At 44.5% G+C, this 25,450-nt stretch overlaps 1 protein-coding gene and 1 non-coding gene across 2 annotated transcripts; both read right to left on the minus strand.

The window, feature by feature from the left end:
• Positions 1-392: 392 nt before the first annotated feature.
• Positions 393-20,193, minus strand: Dhx33 (DEAH-box helicase 33). The gene is made up of 12 exons (XM_021211910.1): positions 19,752-20,193; positions 17,284-17,444; positions 15,940-16,167; positions 15,592-15,762; positions 12,210-12,395; positions 11,452-11,563; positions 10,173-10,332; positions 9,926-10,014; positions 8,906-9,033; positions 8,311-8,514; positions 5,228-5,314; positions 393-3,647 (listed from the first exon to the last, which is right to left on the minus strand). Exons 1-12 carry the CDS (start codon positions 20,017-20,019, stop codon positions 3,339-3,341), a joined length of 2,103 nt encoding a protein of 700 aa, XP_021067569.1. The 5' UTR covers positions 20,020-20,193; the 3' UTR covers positions 393-3,338.
• Positions 12,866-12,970, minus strand: LOC115065477. Its single transcript, XR_003845255.1, has one exon. It is a non-coding gene; the product is annotated as a U6 spliceosomal RNA (small nuclear RNA).
• Positions 20,194-25,450: the final 5,257 nt, after the last annotated feature.

Below are 25,450 nucleotides of genomic sequence, written 5' to 3' on the forward strand. Positions count from 1 at the left end.
GGAGGTATGGCTCAGTGGTTAAATGCATCGTTGCTCTTGCAGAAGAGTAGAGTTCTATTTCCAGCATCCATATGCCTGCTCACAACTATCTAACTTCAGTTCCAGGGCAGCAGATACCCCCAAAACACTCAAAGATATTTTTAAAAAATCAATCAATCAATCAACCAACAAAACCACTCCTCTCCCCCCAAAAAACCCAAAACCAAAACCAACCAAATCACTCACACACACCCCAAAACAAACACAAAAACCCTGCTATTCCATTATAGTCCCAGTACCTGAGAGGCAGGCAAACAACTGAGTTTAAGACCAGCCTGGTCTACACAGCAGGTTCCAGAACAGCCAGGGTTGCATAAAAAGACCAAAAGTAAATGCTGGATATCAAGACTTAGCGAATGAATGGCAATAAGAATAATGTTTAATATTCTAAACAGTATTCATTCTTTAAATAAGGGAAAGGAGGCCCAACAAAAGAGGCCATACAGATCATTATACAAGATTCAGTTTTTATGGATTTGATAGTCAAAAGCAAATTTCGAGCATTATATACTAGAACTGTTCTTTTATGTTTGAGACCAGAGAGAACAGAGCACATGTCTAAATCTGCTTGTCAGTTTTCTACACTACAGCAGTCGATATAGAATTGTTTCCCCACAGGTATAGTCTATGTGCTCAAGGAATGGCATCTTAGATGCACGGCCACAGTTCCAAACAGGTCCTTATAGCCTGAGCACAAGGATTTGTGCCACAGTAAATATTTTGCTGTTTTGGAATCTTGTTATAAGAGATGCAAATATTCTCACAGGGGACCTGGTAATGGAACCGTTGCCCTGGGTGCCACAGGCCACGGTTACGGAGAGGATAAACCCCCGCAGCATGCAGGGCTGTTGTGGAAGTTCATCTGTCTGTTGGAGGCTATTCTGTCCAGGCTGGAGTCTTGAGGTTGGAGAGTTTGCCAAGTGGAGAAGTAGCTCAGGTTGTACTGCAGCAAAACCACAAAACATTTCACTTCCTTAAGAAAGCTTGAAAGGCGCTGCTCCTTTGGCTGAAGATAAGCATTGACTTCTTTGTAGTGATCTGTGGAGTCAGAATGGGGCTCCCACCTCATGTAATCCCTGAGCAGCTTGTTTTAAAAGGCTTAATAAAAAACTAAATACTCTATTAAAATTCTCCCACAACGTTAGAGTGATAAACATATTTCTGTACAGAAGCATTAGGTCCTTAGAAACTGTATCCATCGCTCCCTTTTCTGGGAAGTCCAAGTCCTCTGCAGCAGTCCCTCCAGGGTAAGGTCTTAGGCCTCACCCTGGAGTCAGTCACTGCAAGCTACTGTTCCCTTGACCCAGAAAGGACCTCGATAGTTTACTTTTAGTTTACAATGGAACAGAAACTGTTAACTGCTGGGGAATATATTGCCTCCTCGTTTTCTTTAACTAGCACAATGAATGTTCTTTTAAAAATACAAAAGTTCCTCTTACCAAGCAAGGCTAAATAAACCTTGCATAAATACAAAAAATACACTTAAAAAGAAAGCACATTCTGGAGAGCATTTCAGAAAGTTGATAATGGCAAGTACCCAGACAACCCTAAGCACTGACTAAAAGCTTTGCCCACGGCTAGGGTTAATAACAAAGCCTAGACCAGACTCAACAGACACAGCTGCGAGCCAATGAGATCCTGGCGATGACGTGCCCAGCTAGGCCAGGCTCTCTGCAAAGAGCTTGTTGGACTCAAAGAAACTGCCCACTGTCTTTGAAGTGCTCTGAAGGCAGTTTGGCCCATTGCTTATAAACAATACAATTAAATGAGAAAATCCCAGTAGTACAGATGTGTTTGGATCAATTAAGCACAATAAAAAGGCTAAAATTCTTCCCCCCACACCCTCATGTTCAAACATTCTCTGTGAAAGTGTGTTCCCTCCCTTGCTTCACTTAGATACAAGGCCTAGCCCAGGCTGGCCTAGAACGTGCAGCCCTCCCATCTCAGCTGGGATTGATGATAGGTATGGACTACCAAAGTGGAGAATGTCTTCCCCTAATAACCAGCTCAGATGAATCCTTTCCAACGGGGAAGGGTGCAGAGGCTTCTCTAAGCCCTCTAACAAATGCAGGTAATGAAGGTTTCAGAGTGGTGACTGGTTAGCAAGTAGCAGGTCTCCGCAAAGACAGACCACTGAAAATTAATAGCATCAAAAATACAAGGACTGGCCAGGTGGTGGTGCACACCTTTAATCCCAGCACTTGGGAGGGAAAGGCAGGCTGATCTCTGGGTTTGAGGCCAGTGTGGCCTATAGAGCGAGTTTCAGGACAGGCAGGGCTACACGAAGAAACCCTGTCTCAAGTGGTTTACCCCTTAAGAAACCCAACCAACCAACCAAACAAACAAACAAAAAACCAAAACTAAGACTAGGTGTAGGCAGAAGGACAAACGGATCCCTGGCTTCTGAGCCGTCGAGTCCCATCTCTGTCCCCCGTCCCATCTGCAGCTCTGACTTGAACAGAGGCCCTTCCCTCACAGGCACACATTTGTAGGTGCTCAGTTAAAGAGAAAATGACCACAGCGCTTCAGAAGGCCACTGCACTGAAAAGTTGGCTTCCTAGTTTCAGGAAATCTGCTGGTCTCCTGAAAGCACTGTTGGGGACATGCAGCCACAGAGGCTCTGGGGACCAACCAAGGAACTACTTGCTGGCCTCTGCCTGGAGACAGACAAGACAATGTGCTACACCCTGAGCCATAAGAATATACCTTACTCTGGAACTGTCTGTGGGAGTCAATTTTTCAATTTTCTATTTAAAAGACACACAGGTAGACATTAAAGTAGAAGTGAGGGCTGGGGATTGGCTCAGTGGCAAAGTGTTTTGCATAGCATGCATGCGGTCCTGGGATCCACAGGAGAGGGAGTAAGAAGGGGGGGAGAAACATTTCAACAAATTGGCTCTGTAGTCTCCTATGGCTCCTCCCCTAGTCATAAGAGCTCAAGTGGCTGCGCTGTACTTAATTAGTATCACAAAGCACAACGGCTCACAAGTCACTGATTGTCTCATCTTGCATCTGCTCATTTTCTTGTTACTCTGAACTTACACACAGTCTTATCCGACTCGGCACATGAGGAAACTGAGGCTCAGAGGTTAATTCAGTCACCCAAACCTGCCTAGTCGGACCCGAAGCACAAGCCTCAGCTTCTCATGCTCTAAGTATGATCCTTCTGCACGGGCTGAGTCTGAGAAGTTCCGCCAATTCTCCTAAGCTCTTGGAGTCTGCAAGCTCCTGAGTCTATTTGGAAGACAGCTGTGATCTAAGCTCCAGGCCCAGCCATGCTGGCAGCATCCTGGGACGGCTCAGTTTCTGGCCGTTCTCAGCTTCCTCCTGAAGTAGTCAGGGGCAGCCTCATAGAGCCACTCGGCATCCACCACACAGAGGTCACGCATGTAGCATTTGTTGGTGTAGAGCAGTGAAGTGTAGACCACGCAGGCAGGCTTGCAGTGGAAGAGGACAGATGATGGGTGGATGGCCACTGGCTGATGTGTGTCCGTGGTGGCATAGGTGCCATCTGTCTGGAGTTCAGCAGTATTCATAAAGAGGCTGTGAGCCAGGCAACGGCGGACACTTTCCATGTCCCCTCGAGATGACATGATTGGCATTGACATCTGTTTTAGAAGACAGAAAAAACCTCAAGCATTAATTCTCCCCAGCACTGCACACACACCGTACACTGCAGCCAACACAAAGTGAAATTTCGATTGGCATCCAAAGGTGTCACTTCAAATGCCTTAGGCAGCAGCTCGGGAAAACTAAACAAAAAAGGAAAACACCGCCTAGGAAAGGTGGGAATGGGAGAGAGACACCCATATAGGCTGCACATTATATAGATAGATAGATAGATAGATAGATAGATAGATAGATAGATAGATAGATAGATAGATAGATAGAGGCTGATTGTGCCAAGTAGCAACTTCCTCTGAGACAAAACCACCCAGCTGAGGCCACTGGGGGATCAACCTGAGGAGCCGCTCACCTGCCATGAGGCTCACTGATAGAGACTCTGTCTGTCTCTGTCACACACACAGCCCTCCCCCAGGCAGGTGAAGACTTAGTGGGACAAAAGCATAGAGACTGGGCCTCCTGGAAATCACAGTGCAGAGGCTGCCTTCCCCCTCCTCACAACACACTCCAGACAAGACCCCTCAACAGAAACGCAGCCATCGTTGGGGGTAGAACCAGGGAGTCTAGAGGGCAGAGGTTGTCTACCCCTCCTCACTACAGACAAGTTCCCGAGCTAGAAAAGCAGCTATTCTGGGTGTATGAATTAGGGAGGCTCTGCAGGGTGGAGAAGCTGCTGGGCCGGGACACTGCAAAACTGAGTGCAGCTGGCAGGGGCATCTATAACATGAAAAAGGGGAGTCACTAACGTTGACAACTGCTTCAGCAGACATGGGACACTTATTTAATACAGGCTTGCCACAGGCACAAACCACAGGAAAGACAGGGGCAGAAGTTCCTTTCTCCTCACCCCACACTGGGCAGCCTCCAAATTTCAAGTATACAGTGAAGTTATTACATACAGAAGACGGTGGTTTAAAAAATGTTCCCCTGGTGTTTTCCAACTGTTTTTTTTTTTTTTTTTTATCTTTTAGTAGTCTTTCTTTCTTCTCTAGCCCTCCCCTTGTTTTTACAGACAAGGTTTCTTTGGGTAGCCCTGGATGGCCTAGAAATAGCTTGGTAGACCAGGCTGGCCTTGAACTCAGAGATCTGCCTGCCTCTGCTTCCCAAATGCTGGGATTAAATGCATACACCGTTATCCCCTGGCTTTTTTTTTTTTCTTTTAAATCAGAGAATAGTCATAGTTTCTAAAACTTATACATGAAGTCCAGGATTCCATGCCCAGTACCACCCCCACAAAAGAAATGTAAGTACATTGTACAATGTAAACTATGTGAATGACAAGCTAATTGGTTCAGCAGAGGAGCATTGCCTAGTGGGTTCAATCAACAGTACTAGGGTGGGATGGGATTTGAGGGGGGAGGGGGAAAAAAAACCCCAAACCACCATGAACTTCTATGAATAAACCATAATTGTGAGGGAGAAAAAAGTAGAATTACAAGTTACTTTTATATTCTTGTGTATTTAAAGTTTTTCTACAACTAGAATTGTTTTCATACCACTGGTGACAAGCAATTCAAGATCCCCACAATAGAACAAAAACTTTTCCTTGAAAGGGGGGTACTACCTTTAAGCAGATTTCTCTCAGCTGTGCTCTGACTTCAGCTACTAGCAGCATATTCTTGCTGTTGACAAAATTCTCTTTGCACCAGTCCTGAATAGAAGAAAAGGAGATATCTTAATCCTCTCATTTCTATGCAGAGGAAATATGCACATACCAAGATCTGGATGGCACAGCTGAATTTTGATACTACAGGTATCAAAAGGAATATAGGAACACACCTTTATATTGAAAAGTATGAGCTAGGAGAAACATGAATTATTTAAAATAAAATAAAGATTCCTGTCCTAGGGTCATCATGAAAAAGCTATGGGCTGGGGTGTATGCACCACCATACCCATAAAGGACACGTACTTCTAAAACATTATTAAAGACTAGTGAGAAAAAGACCTGGAAAATGGAGAAAAATGGGCAAAAGACACAGAAATACCCAGTACATTTATGTAAGGATGCTTGTCTTGTGTGGGATGGAGGCAATGTTTAGAACAATACAAACAGATTACACAAGTGATTTCAACCTACATCTGGAGAGACAGACACTGGAATTCTCCCACATACTGGGAGGGACTGATGGTCTAGTAAATGTGTGCCATCTAGGTGAGGTTGAGCCACAGAGCACAGATCAACAAGTTTATGCTCACTTGCTGGCACCGCAGAATATTCTCTCTGGGGTACAAATAGAGCTGAGCAGGAGACACTGTTGTAATGGAAACAGATGCAGCTGAAAGGGTAGACTGTGGAAACAGGCAAAGCTAATGCTTTCTTTTCTGTTTGTTCTGAGACAGTTTTACTGTGTAAAGTAGTCGACCAACTGGAGCCAACCAAGCCCTGTTGAAAGCATGTCCTTAGTGCTGGGTGTGTGTCACATCCCTGTCTGTGGTCAACTTGGGTTACATACATAAGCAAGACCCTGCTTTAAGGACTAATGGATGGCATCCTGTTGATGGGACACACACACCAAAGGCAGAACAGTTCAGTAAGGAAGGACTCAGAGCTGTTTACTGCATCAGCATCTTTTTTATTCATTTAAATATAAATTGAGGGTCAGCGAGATGGCTCAGCTGGTAAAGATGCTTGCTGCCAAATCTGAATACTTGAATTAAACCCCATACACCCATACCATGAAAGGACAGAACCAACTCCTACAAGTTGTCCTCTGATCTCTATAGGTGCCATGAGGTGCATCTGTATATGTGTGTGCACACACCCATACACCCATACACACACACACACACACACACACACACANGCCATGAGGTGCATCTGTATATGTGTGTGCACACACCCATACACCCATACACACACACACACACACACACACACACACACACACACACACACACACAGTGCAAACATAAACAAACAAAGGTAAATACAGCAAATTAGTTAATTTTAGCAAATGCTAAAATTGCTAAACGCTAAAACTGTGGGGTACCATTTTTGGTTTTAAAAAATGCACACTAAGGCACAATTATACATTTATTAACTCAGAGAGACTATATTCCCATTTTCCATTTTAGTATAAGAAACTGAAATGACTTATCAAAAACCAGTATAAAATTTGAGCAGGTAGGCAAGAAAACCATCTTGTATGGCTTGAATACTCTCCAAAGCTGCAGTGAATCCCTACTGCAAAACATTTAAGTGGAAACTTAATTCAATTATGATACTTGTGGGCTAGTAAGATGGTTTTGTGAGTAAGGTGCTTGCCACCAAGCCTGATGACCCAAGGTCAAGCCCTGGAACACACACAGTGGAAAGCAAGAAGGGAAATTGTCCCCTGACCTCCATATATATGTCCCTCCCCCCCAGAGCTTTAATCTTAGCACTTCGGGCAGATCTCTGAGTTTGAGGCCAGCTTGGTTTACAAAGACAGCCAGGGCTACACAGAGAAACCCTATCTTACCAAACCAAACCAACTTCCCTTAAAATAAAAAGCTAGGCATAGTAGCACAGGCCTTTAATCCTAGCAGTTGATAGGAATAAGCAGGCATACATTGGAAATTCAGCCTATATAGAAAATTCCATGCCTCAGAGTTATGTAGTGAGAACCTGTATCAAAAACAAAACAAATTTTAAAAACTTTGGGGCTGGAGAGACAGGTCAAGGGTTAACTCTGCCCACTCTTCCAGAGGACTAGGCCCAATTTCTAGCACTCACATAGTAGCTTACAACCATCCCTGGGAATATGACACCTTTTTCCAGCCTCCGCAGAAACAGCAAGCATGTGGTGCCTAGATACTCAAAAAGGCAAACAGACACACACACCCCAATTTTAAAATGACATCTGGAAAATGACTCGGTTTAAAGTCCAAAAGATAGAGCCCCATGACTGAATCCCCATTGGTCCCTAATTAGCAGAAGAGGAAGAGCAAAGACACACAGATACACACACTGCCTTTCTCTTGCTGTGCAATGCTGTTCTACCTTGAAGCATCAAAGACCTCTAAGTCTTACCAGTCTAGAATGTGAGACAAAAGAAATCTTTTTTTTCCCCCACAAGACAGGGTTTCTCTGTGTAGCCCTGGCTGTCCTGGAACTCACTCTGTAGATCAGGCTGGCCTCAAACTCAGAAATTTGCCTGCCTCTGCCTCCCAAGTGCTGGGATCAAAGGCGTGTGCCAACACTGCCTGGCCAAGAATTCTTGCTTTTAATAAAATAGCCTTCTTCAAGTATTTCTTTACAGTAATGAAAAATGGGCTGCAGCTGGGTGGCACCTGCCTTCAATGGAAGCACTGGGAAGGCAGGGGCAGGTGGGTATCTATTCATTCAAGGCCGGCCTCCAGGCCAGCCAGGGGTAGAGAGCCCTTGTACCCTTCCCCCCTCCTCCAAAAAAAGGGGATAATTCTAGTGGCTAAGATAGTCTTTAATTACTCATCTAACCTGTCCAGAGTCTACTAAGCACAAGCAGAACAAACACCTGATATAACATTTTTAGCAATATCCCAGCATTTACACATCTGTGTGTTGTGTGTATGTGAGATACAGAAACAGAGACAGACAGACAGAGACTTTTTAAGATGATGTGGCCAAAAAACCGAAATACTTAAAATTAAAAGCACATGCCTGAAAACATGAGGGAGGCTCACCTTATTCCCACCGATGTTTTTGAAGGTCCGATAGATATTGAGCAGGGTGATATGATCTCCCTCACTGGATATGAATTTCTTCCGGACACTCTGCACCTCATCTCTCCGGGCAGGAGGGTTGTAAAGGACACTGTCCACAGACAGCAGGGAGACGATGGTCAGAATCTCTTCTGTACAGTGGAATTTGGAGGACAGGAGGATAGTCTGGAAAGTAAAATTTAAAATGCATGTGTCAAGCTTCCTACCTTCTGAATAGTGTTTCTGTATACTCTCTTGCAGCTTCCCTTAAAGGAATACGGTGGCTTTAAGACCATAATGCTGTGTCAATGTCATTCACATCTTTGTAAAACAGAAAGATGCCGTCCCCACAGGACTCCAAATCTTTGTGGGTAGGATTGTGACTGATATCTGAGTCTCACACATGACATAAGTCAGCACTGTCGCAGAGGAGGGGTCAGAGTCTCACACACAACATAAGTCAGCACTGTACGCAGAAGAGGGGTGATGTGCAGTTTCAAGAGAGGTTAGTTCAGAAGCACTGGGCTTAGGCATGTCCTACCCTGTAAGGCAGAGAAAGAGGAGGAGGGTCATTTACTTTGGCAAATCTGGGCTCTAAAGGAAATGCTGCCATCTTTCTTCCAATTGGCGTCAGGGTAAGCTGGTCATCCTTATGTTCAAGAGCACCTAACAGGTCCAGCTGGGCAATGGCCGCTTCAATGTGATCTACAGAAACAGAGACAAAAAAAGGAGCCAGAAGTCCAAACATGCAGCTAGTGAGTGCGTCTGGGTGCTGCTGACTCTACAAACATCAGACCACCCACTGTCCTCACACTGTTCTAAGCCGAGTGACACACTAAATAGCAAAAGATGTTTAAAGTAGTCATGAGAGAGCAGTTACATGGGGCGTGGGGGTGGGGTGGCAAATGGTTAGGCAGAGGTCCAGGGGCTTGGCTTCCATGGTGTGGGTAGCATCACACAGATGTTGACTATGTTACCATTATACTTTATATTTATTATTCCTTTCTAGGAATTTCAAAATGGAAAAAAAAATACGGCATAGAACAGTGTATCCTATGTTCAGTTTGTGTTCTCAAAGATTTACACATTCCCACATGCACAGACTTTTGTGTGGAAAAGAGCCAGAAAATGTCTCTTTGAGAGAAGAACTGGGTTGAGGTTCAGAGTGTGACCTGGGGCACCTATCGACAGTTTACCCTTTCAATTAATTAACAACTGCATTTCCTTAAAGAAGAGGAAAATGGCACCATGATCAAGGTCCATGTGCAAAAGAGTACCAACGACGGGCAGGGACCAGTCAAATCTCAGTTTAATGCAGAGATCTGATCTCTGCCCTTTCGCTGGGCTTCAGGAGCATCCATGCATGCCTGATGATGCTGCCTGGTCCCTGCACAAAGCACTGGAACAGGGAACCTACACTGCATGACAAATGGAATCAAATCAGCAAAACAACAGGACCAAAATGGTTTGTCCCCCCACACCAAGATACTTTTTCTTAGGGTAAGAACTCCTTTGCATTGTCTGTCTGTCTGTCTGTCTGTCTGTCTGTCTGTCTGTCTGCCTGCCTGCCTGCCTGCCTGCCTGCCTGCAGGTTTACCTGGAGAAGGTTTGGACATGAAGTCAAAGGTGAGCACATTTGGGACTTTCATTGCTAGGAGCTGAAGTATCACACTGGCCAGGTTACACCTGTGAGGGAAGAAATGAGGGTCATTCGTCTGTCCCTGACTCCACTGAGTCAAAACTGTTCCCCAGAAAACATCAGTGAAAGCTCTTGGTAGCCCAAGAACAGGAGCAGGTGGGAGGAAAGAGCAGGATGCATGACAGTGCAGGTGACCTGGACCTACCTCTGGATCTCTGGCACCGTCATCTTCTCAAACTTCTCAAACTCGTCCTCGGTGTAGAGTCGGTAGCAGATGCCACTGTCCTCTCGCCCAGCCCTGCCTGTGCGCTGCCAGGCCTGTGTCTTTGATACTCTCTGTACAGCTAGTATCTCAAGACCACTGTCTGCAGGGAGAAAGGGCCATGAGTGCCTGGCTTCATCACAGAAGAACTGTTTCTAGAATGCTGGCAGGAAGAAATGATGCTGAGTACCACTTAGTGTTTCTGCAACACAGGGGTCAGGGAAAACTTGAGGCTAAGCAAGAAAGCACAAACCCAGGTTGCCTCAGTCACTTTAAACCTCATGGTGAAGTTGAACTCAGCAATGAGTCATATGTGAAATGTTAAGGAACACATCACAACACTCTCTGCAAGCAAGGGAACAGGAGAATGGCTTTAGAAGTTTGGGCTTACATCATGGGATGGCCAACTATCCCTGCTGTTTGGCACTGAGGGTTCCTTAGGAATTTTGGAGCTGAGACAGTTTCTAGCTAAACGAAAAGGCTGGTCCTGTATCAACCAATCATGACAGGGTTCTTTAGCATCCCTCCCAATTCTATAAAAAAACAGATCAAGTGACATTTACTTCCTGGAAGTAAAAGACATCAAATCTCTCAAGAACAGGAATATTTTGTGCCAGAACTAGAGATCTACACTTTGTCACCAGGACATGTGTGAAAGTTGACCCCTTCAGTGTTTAGTAGAAAATGCCAATTAAATATTGGGTAGCTATAATAATTGTAGCAGCCCCAACTCCTCTGTAGACTAAAGCAAGGTATGAATCAGAAGTGTGTAAAGCTGATTTCAAGCCAGCTTGCCCTTGCAGGAGACAACCAGTGCTTCCCCTCTATGCTTGCTACTCCAGCCCAGAGCGCCTGTCTCCTTCCTGGGAAACCTGAAGTCCACAGCAGCCACATTCCAGTGGCCCTTGGAGAGTCTGTGACTGGTGCCAGGCTGTCCCTGGGCTTCTCCCACCATTCTCAGCCAGCTTCCAGTAGGTTTTCATATCTCAGTACAGCCCTGATCTGTTCTTCTCAGGTTCTCTAGAACTGAGTTCTTCCTTCTCTAGACTCCCTGCCTTATTAGGTCTCCTTTATGGACATGGGTGGGAACTGTTCCTGTCATTCAAATCTCAGCTCCTCACAAACATGAAATGTTTACTTGGGAGGAAATGGTGGGATTACAGTTCTAACCGCTGCTCACTACGTAATGTACAGGAGACACTCATGAGCTCCAGTTTCTCACCAGGGTTATACTTCTTTGCTTTAACCATGCCCGTGTCAACTACATATTTTATTCCTGTAATGGTTATGGAGGTTTCAGCGATGTTGGTTGAAATGATCACTTTGCGATAGCCCTAAAAGGAGGAAGAGAATCAAAAAGCCATATGACACACACATGATTCAGAAGTTGAAAACATTCTCACCATGCATTTCCACAACTTGCTTATGATCAAGAAAAGGTGACTTCATTGTTAATAGTAGTCATACCAATTTCAGTTCTCACACTTGGTAAGGGACAGAGGGAGAGGGAGGACACTGGTCCCTTCTCTGAGGTCCTGAATGTTAATCTGAGGCAACGAGGTGTACTGGATCAAGCTAAATATTCAAGGAGAGAAGATAGATAGGAGTTGGAATCCTGGCCCTACTGTGTGCCTTAAACAATTCCCACCTCTCTCTTGGGGGCCTCAGCGTTCCTCATGGCACTTCATGAGGATGACAAGTGGCCTGCGTGAGAGTCAGCACTGTGTCTGGCACACAACAAATGGTTTATGTATGGGCAATGAGTTTAGACCAGAGCTTAGAGGAGCCACTCATTCTCCTTTCAGCCTCTATAACTTACGCCTTCTGCCATCCTGACAGCCGTTCCCCTCCTCACAGGCCAGCTCTCCCTCTCAGCTGACCTGGTACCTGAGTCTCTCCTTCCACGTCTCTGGATGATGGTACATGGACAGATCTGACGTGATGCCCAGTGATGTGGCTGGCAGAAGGTGGCAGGCTCACCTTTGGGGCCCCTTGAAAGACTCGAAGCTGCTGCGAATAGGGCAGGGAGGCGTACAGAGGAAGGACGAGCATTGAAGGGCAGCCATCTGGGAGGTGCCTCGCGATGTCTCTGCAGGTCTTGCTCATTGCTTCGATCTCTTCCTGACCAGTGAGGAACACCAGGATGTCTTGAGAAGAGGGAGCTTCCTAGAGAGAGAATATTTATGATGGTGTTGTTTCCAGGGTTTTTATTTTCTGTTTCACTTTTTAATTATGAAGATGAAGCAAGTATGAGTGGTATCGCCCTGGGAAAAGATCCTTACCAGCAATGCACAGAGCTGCTAACATGAGAGCCAGACAAGTATGATCGGAAAGCAAGTAAGGAACTTTTGAAGGGAAACTGCTTTTGTAAGACAATACAGTGAAAGCCCAATCAGAGGTAAGGAAATTCTGTATAAAACTTCTTTTAGGTTGGTGAGATGGCTCAGGGGGAAAAGAAAGGCACTTGCTGCCAAGGCTGCTGGCCTGAGCTATTCCCAGGACCTATATGGTGGAGGGAAGGAAACTCAGGTTGTTCTCTGACCTCCACACAGGCACTGTGACTTGAGCACCACACCCTACCATATACACAATGAATAAATAAGTGCAAAAAGTAATTATTTTTCAGTTCACAGCTTAAAAATATGGAACGTTCATGAATTGCGTGTCATCCTTGCGCAGGGGCCATGCTAATCTTCTCTGTGTCCTTCCAATCTTAGTATATGTGCTGCTGAATCAAGCACACAAAAAATAATTAAGAGCTTGTTTCCCTTCTTTTTCTTGTAAATGTGGCATGCACATGGAGTGTGTGTGCCTGGGTTCACGTGTGGCCTGAAGATACCAGGTGACTTCCTTCACCTGTCTGCCTGAGGAAGGAGCTCATTGAATTGGAAGCTTACTCTGAGCTGACGCAGGGTAAAGGTACTTGCTGGTCACCTGAATTTGAGCTCAAGGACTCATGTAGAGGTGGGAATAGAAAACCAAAATCTATAACGTTGTCTTTTGAACTCTACATGTGTACTTTGCCCTTCTTCCAACACAGATTGTGCACACATGTGCATACACAACAGCCATCTTCCCCTGAGGATACACAATACATTTTTAAAATAAAATTCTAAAAATATAATTCTCTTCTGAAGTTGGCTTTTGGCAGTTCAAAGAGGCAGACTGGCTTTTTCTTCTCTTTCAAAAATTACCAAGTTGACAGTAAAAATAACTGCTTCCATCCCTTAGAAGGAAAAAAAAAAAATCACTGCCCTAAAATGACAAAGATGAGAGACAAGTGGGTTCAACTCATTTTTGAAAGGTGGAAGACAGGGGGTTGGGACTGGTTAGGGGACAGCTGCTAAGGAGAATAGTGACAAGAAATGTGGATGGAGGCTGTGGCTCAGTGTAGAGTATGGGAAAGGTGTACAACAGCAGGAGGATGTCAGGCAAAGCAATGTTCCACGTGGATAGAAGCACAAATGACCCAAGAGACAGATGCACACAACACACTTCATGACTGTCATATAAGATACAGACAGTGTATCATGTGTCACACGGAGGTCTTACCCAAACTGGTCAGTCCAGGAGAGGGACAGAGGGCTGTTAACACTGTATCCTCCTAATAGAGTAATTACTGATGCTGGATTTAAAGACCATTACAATACAGCTATGTTGGAAGGATGGTGAACACAGGAGGATTGGGAAGAAATATGTCTTACTCCTGGCCTATTATTTTATGAAATATGCATTTAATGGTGAATGATGATAAATTAAGAAACATTAACATATGCAGGGTATTTTAAAATTCAAAAGCAACTTTCACAGCAACTGTTGAATCTCTTTAGGATTTACTCCCAGCTAGAACTCTAGATAGACCAGGCTAGCCTCAAACTCTGAGTTCTACCTGCCTTTGCTCCCAAGTGCTGGGATTAAAGGCATGTGCCACCACCGCCAGGCTCAACTGCTGCTTTAAACTGAGATCGTTAAACAAAACCCTTGGTCTTCTTGAGTCTAGTTCTCAAACAGCCCAGACTGAACTCAAGCTCACTATGCAGGCTAGGATGGCCCTGGACTCTTGATCTTCCCACCTTCACGTTCCATCAGTGCTGCCATACCAGCTTTATGCAGTGCTGGGGATCAAACTCAGGGCTTCAAGCACGATGGGCCATCATTCTATAGACTGAGCTACATTCCCAGACCAACTGCTGGCTTTCTAAAACTTTCAACTATGTAAGCAATACGTAGGTTAAAATAAAAATTTTTTGCCTCTAAATTCTCTCAGGAAATTAATATAAAAATTAAAAAGTCTATACAAAACTAACTAAAACAATAGGATTTAATCACTCACGATCTTTTTTGTATACATATATTTATGTACATATGTGCACCATGCAGAGAGGCCAGACACGCAATCTTTTTTTTTTTTTTGGTTTTTCGAGACAGGGTTTCTCTGTATAGCCCTGACTGTCCTGGAACTCACTTTGTAGACCAGACTGGCCTTGAACTCAGAAATCTGCCTGCCTCTGCCTCCCAAGTGCTGGGATTAAAGGCGTGAGCCACCACGCCCGGCTCATTCACACTTCTTTGGCAAGCCCTTTACCCACTGAACCATTCCCCAGCCGTTGATCATTTGCCGTAATTTTTTGTTTTGTTTTGTTTTTTGTTTTTTGGGTTTTTTTTTTTGTTGTTGCCGTAATTTTTAATAAAAAAAGTAAATTTTTAATAAAAAAAGGTATTTTGCAATATCTAAAAGTTTTGAACACCTCAGGACATGTGTGGGGGTATACAACTGTAATTCCAGCACTCAGGAACCTAGGCAGGAGGCCAACAATTTGGAAGTCAGCCTGGGTTACATGACATAGTACACTGTACAGCATACTAGGTTGCAACATGAACTGTAGTTTCCTCGACAGGTTCCCATCTAAAGAAAGCACATGAACCACTCTTCTAACATAGGAGAGCTTTCTGGCTCAGAGGGGGGATGGCTACTGATTAGAGTTGAGTTATTTATTAATTTGTTTTTTCAGAGAAAGTAAGAATTACCATTGAAAGAGGAAAAATAAACAGATGTAGCAAATAAACCTTTTCTAAAGGACCATTTTATTATATATATTTATTTGTGTGTGAGGTCACAGGAAAATTGCGTGTCACCTCTTTTTTTTGGCCATGTGGATCCCTGGGATTGAAATCAGGTCACAGGCTCAGCACCAAGCACCCTCCCTGCTAGACAGCTCACTGGCCCTCAAATGAGCCGATTCCAGATGATACAGTTCACAAAGCTGTCAGACTCGTGGCTTTTCCTTCAGAGGTTAACTATTCTCGCTATCAACTGTAAGCGGAAACAGAATTTGCCAAGGATTTTCATCCCTTTCCATACCTGGTGGATCTGGAAGACTGAGACAAGAGCTGCATGCAGATAATCCTGCTGAGGCTGTTTGGTATAGAAGATCTGGATTGGATGCTGCCGACCCTCAAGGTAAAGGACAGGGGCTCCATTGAAATACTGAGAAAACAGGTCGACATCCATGGTAGCTGACATCACAATCACCTACAGAAAATGAGGACAGGAAGTAAGCACGGGACAGCCTGTCTATAAATGCTTAAAACATGGTGGAGGCCCGTGCTGCTCCCACCAGGGTGAACTTTCTCCCATGTGCCTGAAACAGAATGGGCAGGAGACACACCCTGGGAAGAAAGGCCTGGTCCTTAAACACTGCCCACATACTTTGAGAGGCAGTTTCCCTAGCTCCTTTCGCCTCTTCTGTGCAGTCTTCACCACTCCAAAGAGCACATCTGTGTGGATGGTTCGCTCATGGGCCTCGTCCAAAATGACACAGCTGTACTTCCGAAGCAAGGAGTCTGAAATTGCTTCACGCAGAAGCATGCCATCTGTCAGGAACTTGATCCTGGTGTCTTCTGAGGTGACATCCTCAAATCGCACTGTATAGCCAACCTGTGAGAAAATATGACTCCTTTATTCATTAAACATTCACTGAATACCTGTTGGCTGCATGTCTAACATTGTCCTCAGCAATGTGGTAAACTGAGACCTACAGCACGCTGGCTGCTCCCTCAGGAGTGTAGTGTATCTGCAGAGAAACACTGCAACGAAACATCTCAAAGATCTAAATTCCAGGGCAAGCACTATGGAACAGTGGGTAAACGCACTGGCCTTGAAGGCCTGACAATCTAAGTTCAATCTCTAGAGCCCAGAGAGATGAGAGATCCAACTCCCAAACTGTCCTCTGACCTTCATAGGTGACACACCCATATATAATACAAATATGAATCTCTCTCCTACATAGCCCCAAGACTCATTCTATATACCTACATATAGGAAGAAAGTTATACATTTTTACAGAAATATACATATGTATGTTATTTAGTGGACTCAAAAGGTTTCTGGACAGAAACTGCATGCCTGTAATCCCAGCACTCTGTAGGCAGAGGCAGGGGGACTCTAGAATTTAGGTCTATATATTAAGTCCCATGCTGGCTAGTGGGGCGAGTGAGGCCCTGTCTCAAAAAGACTCAAAACAACCAACAAACAAAATTACATGCCTGAAGTCTTAAACACATACATTAGGGGTAAAGCGTCCAGCTTACTAGCAGGGTACTTGCCACGTATGTGCGAGAGCCTAAGTTCAACCTCCAGCACCATGCAAGTGCTTACACGTACATGGAAACCACAGAATCCAAATGTAATTTAACGAACTTACCAATACCTATGAAATTAAAGCTGACAGTACTAAGAGTCACTGATCTCTCAAAAACTCTGAGATTAGCCCAAATAGCAGTGGCTATTTATTTATTTACTTAAAAGAAGCAAGCTGCTCGACTGGGTATTGTGGCACACCCTGCATCCCAGCATGCAGGAGGCTAAGGCAGAAGGACTGAGGACTCAGGGTACCAGGCCAGTTTGTGATACATATTGGACTTCTGAGTCAACATAACAATGTGGGTGGGAGGGGGAGGCAGAGAAAGAACTTGTTCAGAAAAATAAAAGGCTGGAGCTCAGTGGGTGCTAGCTACTTAAACAGTACTCATAGCAAGTAACGCAATGAGGTACCAGCTTCCCGAGTTCAGTCCTCTTCTCATCTGAGACTCTGGTGGCAAGAGAGATGGCAGCCACTCGACGGGGCTGGGTCACAGCGATGATGCCCTGGCGGCTAATTCCCCCTTCATAGAGGTACTGTGGGATCTGGGTTGTTTTCCCAGAGCCAGTTTCCCCTAGGAGAGAAGAGAAACTCTTATTCAAATCAGACTAAGGGGAACCCACCAAATAAATAGTTCAAAGTCAGGAAAAACAAAACAAAACAAAACCTCAAAAGAAAATACTGAGTTGCTAAGCCTCAAGCAAATGGGCACCTAGGAACTTGGCTGGCGAACGGCCATTGCCACTCTTTCCCAGGAGGCCCAATCACATTTCAAACACTTTTAGAATGGGCTGGGCATGGTGACATGAGCATTTAATCACAGCAGACAGAGATAGACGGATCTTTTTGATCTTTTTGAGTTCTAGGCTAGCTTGGTCTACACAGTCAGTTCCAGGACAGCCAGAGCTACATAATAGACAGACTGCCAAACAAACTGTTTATATAGTTTGGCTCAAAATTCTACTTTCTGAAATTGAGTCTAAGAAAACAAAGATGTTTTAATTTCATTTGCCCCATGATGGCAAAAACAAAATGAAAAACAAAACAAAAACCCCAAACAAAACCGGAAACATGTATAATGGTAGGTAACTGGATAATTACAATAGAAAATGAGATATGACAGTCACATAGCTTGACAAAAACTGATACGAGATGTGCATTCATAGATTGCTCGCCCTTTGCTCTGGCTGCTGCATGCTGCTTTCTTCAAACCTTCTGCCTCTGTCTACCCTACTATGGGTACAATGCTTACCTGCCCTCACTAACTGGCAAGTTCAAGGATGAGTCAGCCTGCAAGATCTCACCCTCTGGGTTGTACCAGGGGGCCTCATCTCTAGGATCCTTAGTGCCTGCTTCATCTCTCTCCTAGCACTGATTATTCCAAACAGTACAGAAGTACTTAAATGTTTCTGCCCTAATTCCAGAGGGCAGAAGGTCTCTTCATAGGCTTAAACACTGCATAGAGCAAGCACCCAATGAAGGCTGTTTCCTGTGTATGTCTGTTGGTACCTCTAAAAGCACCTGATTAGAACAACTCAGGAAACTCATACATCCTTCTTTGCTATGGCTTATCGTCTTTAACTGACGTTCTCCAGGTCCATGAGTCTTGCATTTTCTTCCAGCTCCCAGCCTGCCTCTGACTGCTCACTTTTCCAGACTTAGCCAAGGCTCTCAAAGAATCTGATTATCCTGCATTTTCCTGCTGAACCCTCCACACAACCTCAGACATAGATCAATGCCTATCATGCATCTTTCCCACTCCTATTCCAGGACAACTGACTATTGCTAAAATAGAATACGCCAGCCATACAAACAGAGGGACAAAATTCACCTGGGCATCAGCACTACAGTCCATCTTGTTCCTGTTTTTGCAGCCTGTCTTCTGTCTCCATCTCCCCAAGAGCCTACTTGAGGCTCTGGAACTTTTGTTTTCCTCAGAACTCTTGGACCTTCTCAAATGTGACTTCAAAAGATCCTTTCTCCTGTGCCAGGTGGGCTCTCCGGAACTCCTGATGCCCGGGATCCCCCATCTCTGAAATTTCCTGACCTTTGATCCATTCGTTCTATTCTATCTTCAGTGTCCTCTCTGCTCAGTTCGCCAAAATCTGTAAATATTTACAAGTGCCTCGGCTTCCCTTGGTTGGCCAAAGCAGAAACCTGTTTCCACTGCCTTCATTCTTTCGTCTCCTAATTACTCCTCAGTTCAACGCCAGATCTGTTCTTAAAAGTTCTTTTGAAAAAATTCTTAGTGGGAGCTGCAATCAATACTACACATCCAACGTGCACTGCCACACCCCGCCATGTCTACATATTGCTATGGGACTTCACTGGTGCATCTCTTCATTCCCTCCTTAGCACTCTATTCCACTGACTGCCAGCAGCACTCCAGTCTCTTTCTCGCTCATGACATTCCTTCGGGAGCTCCTCTATCTTAAAACACTGTAGCAAAGCCACTTGAAATCGGCCCCTGCCCTCGGACACTGCCAAGTTCTTCTCGTACACAAGAAATTGGTTCTCGCCAACTGAATTCTTTCTGGCGCCAGTCTCTCCGTCCTCGCTTAGAATGACGGTCCCCCGGGACCTCAAAAGCCCTGGCGAGGCCCACCGTGCAAAGCTCTCTCAGAGTCTGCGATAGGCTCCCCACGCCTCGTCACGGAAGGCGAGGATCCTCAAACTCGCAGAGCGCGGTCGGCGCCGGCAGGGTAACTGTGCCCGCCTCCTTCCAGAGGTCCCTGTTCACACCGGGCACCGAAACCCTTTCAAGTTTGTGGAAGAAACCAGCGCAAAGAAAGTGAGAAGCCCCCCCCCCCCAAGAAAACCCGCCAACGCGCACAGAGCCAGGGATCTAGAGCAAGCAAGGTCCACCAAAGCGGCCACTCACCGATGAGGACCGCGTTGTCCAGGTTTCGGAGCTGAGCCAATAACTGTCCCCGCGCCCGGAAGATGGGCAGACTCCGGCGCTGCAGCTCCAGGGCCTCGCGGTAGGGACTGGCCGAAGGCTGGGCCAGCGGCGGTGTCTGTCTCCGGCCTCCTCCTGCTCCGCCACCTCCGCCGCCGCCAGCCGTCAACAGCATCACTACTCGCCTCCCGGGAGGGCAGGAGCCCGGCCGGAACCTCTTAGCGGGCGGGAGGCCCGCCTCCTCCGGCATGTCGGGAGGACCGCGGCAGGAGGCACGGACGCAGACAGCTCCGCTCGGCTGGGGACAGCAAGCGCGCACCGCCCCTTCCTCGCCACGTGCAGGCGTGCCGGGCGACCACCGATGACCTCACAGCCCCGCCGCCTGCCTTGAGGAAAGGAACTGCAATTCCCAGCATGCGGTGTGCATTTACATCCTGTGAGAGCAAGGTCGGAGGTGCGACCGAAAAAGCGGCCGCAGTAACAACAGGGGAAGATAGCTGCGTGGTTCCGTAGGATCTTGTTGCGTTATGACGTTGTCCTAAACTCGTTACACCAAAGTCATTTCTATCCAATAAAAATGACTGTTTCATCTCTGCCTCCAACAATAGTCACGTTTTAAGGTAATTACTTATTTCTGTAAATCTAACGAGGAACACAAACATTTACTCCTCTAAACAATGTACGTTTTAAGATACCCACTGACAGCTCCAATTTACAAATGTAGAAAGTGAAATTTTCTGAGACTAAAGTCATTTCGGATGCTGCAAAGAATTTTGAAAATGCTACTATTGAGTATCTTACGTTACGGAAAGGTCAATTCTATGATTCTGAGATCATGTAATTTCCCCAAAAAGTGATAGGCTCAAAGAATACAAGCAGAAATTAAAAAAAAAAAAAAAATGAGTGGAACTAAAATTGCCCTTAACTCATCTTCCAGTCATTCCTACTAGATTCTCAATCTTTACACCGCTTTTCAGTCCTATTGTACACACCTTAATCAGTGGGAGTATTCACTACTCCCACAGAAAATTTGTACATAACCAGTTCTTCCTTCCTGTTCCAATTACAAGCTCTTAGATGCTTTGCTAATTCAACATAGAATGACAGGCACAGAATGAATGGTTGATTACCTTTGCTTTTACGTCTTTGGAGGGTGTGGGCATTTTGAGAGTATGTTCCTGCACTAGTTGCATGCAATGCTCACATGGAGGTCAGAAGAGGGTGTTGGATTCTCTGGAATTGGAGTTACAGCCAGTTGAGCCTTCATGTGAGTGTTTGGAACCCCTAGGGGACCTGAGTTAAGTCCTCTTAACTGCTGAGCCTGTTCTCAGTGCCCTGATGTCCCCAGTTTCGTTTCTTATACAGAATGTGGCCTCCTATAATTCTCAACTCATGTGAAGGCTATTCATCAAATGTGGTATGCAGACCTGTTTTTTTAAAACCCCCAGATGTGGACCTGTCTGTTGTGGAATCTGGTGTAGCCTGTGGCTTCGGTCTTGTTGAGATGCTTTAAATCCTTTAAGAATGTCTGGGTCCCCCATGAAACTTTACTATACTCAGGTTTACCAGGAAATTTGGGTAGGAATGGAGTTAATGACTCTCATCTTTTATTAAATCAGTCCATTCAAGATGAATCATGTCAGCTAACTTACGCTGTTAGATGGGAACATGGAACATCTCTGTATACTTAAATATCATTTACAATATGATATTAATATATGTATCTGAGAAGCAAAAAACAAGCAAATAAACACCCCCAAATCCCAGATATAGTTTTTATTTAGCTTCTGACAGTAAACTAGGGGTTACTAGAAAATGTCCATGTTGGGCGTGTTTAGGATGATGTACATGAAGGATGTATTGACTTGGGAATAGAGACAGGACTTGGGGTTAAGAATGCTTATTGTCCTTTGAGAACTCAAATTCATTCCCTAACACCCATGTCAGGCAGCTCACAATCTCCTGAAACCCCAGCTCCAGAAGATCCCGTACCACTAACCTCAAGGTAACCCAAACTTATGTGTACATACCTATAGAAAGACACATACAAGAACATGTAATTTTAAATCATAAAAATAAATCTTACAAAGAATAAGTTGACATGTTTTCCACGTGCCTCCCCCCCCCATGTTGATTTAGGAAGGCAATCAAACCCCTACAAAGAAAAATAACTTATGTCAAGTTATGGCCTCGAGTAAACAAAATAATAGGCAGTTGCACATTCGAAGCAACCCAACGTGGGAGTGTTATAAATTACAGGAGTCCACATAAGTCACCTAAGTGAGTGAAACCACCTCTTGGTAAGTAAAACACCTCTTTACAGTGTGTGTGTGTGTGTAAAAGAGAGAAAGAGTGCTGGGTGTGGTGGAGCACGCCTTTAATCCCAGCACTCAGGAGGCAGAGGCAGGCAGATTTCTGAGTTCGAGGCCAGCCTGGTCTACAAAATGAGTTCCAGGACAGCCAGGACTATACAGAGAAACCCTGTCTTGAAGAAACAAAAAACAAAACAAAACAAAACAAAACAAAAAAGCCGGGCATGGTGGCGCACACCTTTAATCCCAGCACTTGGGAGGCAGTCTGAGTTCGAGGAGAGCCTGGTCTACCGAGTGAGTTCCAGGACAGTCAGGGCTACACAGAGAAACCCTGTCTCGAGCCCCACCCCCCACCGGCCCCCCGCAAAAAAAAAGAAAAAAGAAAAAAAAAGAAAAGAAAAGAAAAGAAAAGAAAAAAGAGAGAAAGGGAGGGGGGGAAGGGAGGTCAGAGAACAGATCATGGCAGTTGATTCTCTCCTGCTATGTGGTGGCCTAGGGATTGAACTCTGGTCTTTAGGCTTGGTAGTGTTATTACCTCTGGAGCCATCCCCACATCCCCCAACAGTCCACTTATCTAGAAGCACCCACTAATCACATGCAACAGTTATCATGCAAGCCATTCTCTCTCTCTTTTTTTTTTTTTAGAACAAGAAAAGTAAAACTAAAATTTTGGTGTTTTTAAAATATTGGCTCAGAGTGTTTTTAAGGTGAAGATAAAACATAAAACTTCTGTAAGGAACTCATTCCTGGTAACCCATTTATTCAGCAGCCTCAATGGTAAAATGACCAGAGTTGGAAACTTAAATCTTTCCCTGCATGTTGCTCACTTGCCCTTCAGTGGCAGTCTGAAATCTGCTGTCCCTCCAAAAAACCCTCTTGTGCTCAGTGGCTTTCATATCGAGAAGCTAACATACTAAGCATTCAGAAGAATATTCTGATTATTCCTCCAAAAGATGATCTGTCAGACACTCTGATCAGAGGTGGCCAAGTCTGTCCAAGTAACTCCCTGGATCGACCATGACTCCACCAGCTCAAGGTCACCTCGTATTGCAAGGCCACCAGACCGCTATTCTCAGTCAGGGTCCGTTTTGTTCCATCCTGTTTCCAGAAAGAATATTAAATCCTAGCAACCAGGTCCAAGTTTGGATACATACACATTGATTCTTTCATAATTAAAAATACAAGATAATAGTTTGCTGATCAATAAACAAAGTATTTATTCAGCACCCATGTGCCAAGCACAGTGCTAGGCACTGTGGTGGATACAAAATTTAAGACATAGTCCCTGCCCTTAAGGAGCTTACATTCTCATGAGGGGAACAAAACTAACATACATGTAGCAGCTAAGAACAGTACAAGACAATATATGATTTGGTATAAGAATTTTAGTACAGATTTGAAGCTTCATAAGGATTTAAAGACAGTGAAATAGGCCTTAGTTTTAAGATTTTAGTGTCAGGGTCTTGAGGAAACTTAAATCGACGTCCCTGCTAGGGAGAAGCAGGAGCAAAGTTCGGAGAAAAGACACAAAATATGCATTTGATGAGGGCTAAGAAGTGACTGCAGACTTTGGAGTGGGGTGGCTTAATGAGACAAGCAAGGTTCAAGAGCTTTAATGCAAACTCAAAACAGTAAGTAGTTTAGTCATCCTGAAGAGGATGGAAGGGCAGGATCTTAGCTAACACAGATAGAACTCACCTGTGAAAGGAAAATATAGCCACAAAATAAAACAGTGGCCGAAGGCATGACAATTCTAAGAAGCATGTTATGCCAACATGCCAATAGCTCCAATGTGTCCTATTCCCAGCGGACCCTAGAGACAGTGTTATGGTTCCATTTCAAGATCCAGGATGTGGACGCTTTGCCTCACGCAAGTACAAAAGAAATATAAAAGACAGGAGGACACAGAGTGACAGAAAAAGAAGTGGAAGAAACAAGTAAAAATTCATAGTGAAAAAAACACACCAAAGTATATAAAATCTATCTCCTATGGAGATGCAATTGGCATGTCCATTCTTTTTTAAATGAACATATACTGTGTTCCTGTGACAACAAAACAAAGTGCCCTACGCTTTAGGTGTGCTTTTCAGATATTTCTGGTACAATCAATCCAGGAAATGGCTCAAACGATATTCATGTAAGCTTAAGTGGTCACAGAATCCCGTAATCCAATCTCTCTTTTCTGTTGACTCATATCACAAAAGGGAAGTGTGTTTTGGAAGAATCGGAATCGAGAGGTTTGCTGGGGAGTGAGGACTTTCCTTGTGTCCCAGTGAGCACAGGGATCCTGTCAAACAACACAGGGCCAGGGACCAAGTGCCTGAAATCAGCACTGCCAGGAGACAGTATGTCACACAGCATGATGCTCTGCCACCAGGAATTCACATCCTAAAAATCATCCAAAATATATTTTCTGTTTTTCAGTCACTAATATGTATAGGTATTCACTGTTTAAAATGAAAATAGCTGGTGAAGAGATTTTAGAATTAAAAATCAGTCACAATAACTCCGTGAATTAGCTAAATCTAAAATTAACTAAGGGAAAATAAATAAAACCTTAAAGAAACCCATTTCTGGCTTAAAAGCAAGCAATAATAATAAAAATAAATTCCTAAAAGTTACTGACAAGGCCTTCTTGAACAAAAACAATCATCAAACTTAAGAATCCCATAAGGATCATACAATCTAAGATTGTCATTAAACTTTAAAGATTTTTTAAACAAGACAAAAGCAGTCCCATTGACCCCCGTCCCATAGTTACAATGGTCTTCAGTGATTTATTAATGCCGTGCTCATTCCATTCCTTATCGTGTTCCACGTAGTCATTAAAATACTTTCCACCTCAAATGTATCTGAAACTTTCCACCTAGAATGTTTACTAGAGCTTACTTAAGCCTATGTCAACCTTTGAGAAAAATCTCATCTGAAAAGCAACTTATCCTAAACAGGACGACCCAGCGGGGAGTCCTGCGCCTCTTTGACGTTTATGAAAACCGTCTGAGATCATTTTTCTGAGTTCTGATAAAACAGCATGGACGGAAAACTGTTGAGTCAGACAAGATGTACCATCTTTGACAAGTATTCACTGAACTATCAGTGTGGCTGCTTCCAAAGTCCCTGATTTCTACCCAACTGGGAAGGTGAACCAGGCACTTGGCCCTGGAAAGGTTTTGAGCTTTTCTTGAAATGAATGACAAGAGGAACACATGCCCAACTGCTGCCCATTCTTATTCCTGTGCTTTGACAAAGGGTGGTCATTACTAATCTGTGTATTTCTTAGTAGAGGAACTCCAGCTCAAAGAGATGTCACAGTTGCTTTTTGTTTACAGCTGGCTTCTACAGTCAGATTCCTTGGCTACAAGAAATTAC

The sequence above is a fragment of the Mus pahari genome, chromosome 14 (genome assembly GCF_900095145.1).
Source record: "Mus pahari chromosome 14, PAHARI_EIJ_v1.1, whole genome shotgun sequence".
Taxonomy (NCBI): domain Eukaryota; kingdom Metazoa; phylum Chordata; class Mammalia; order Rodentia; family Muridae; genus Mus; species Mus pahari.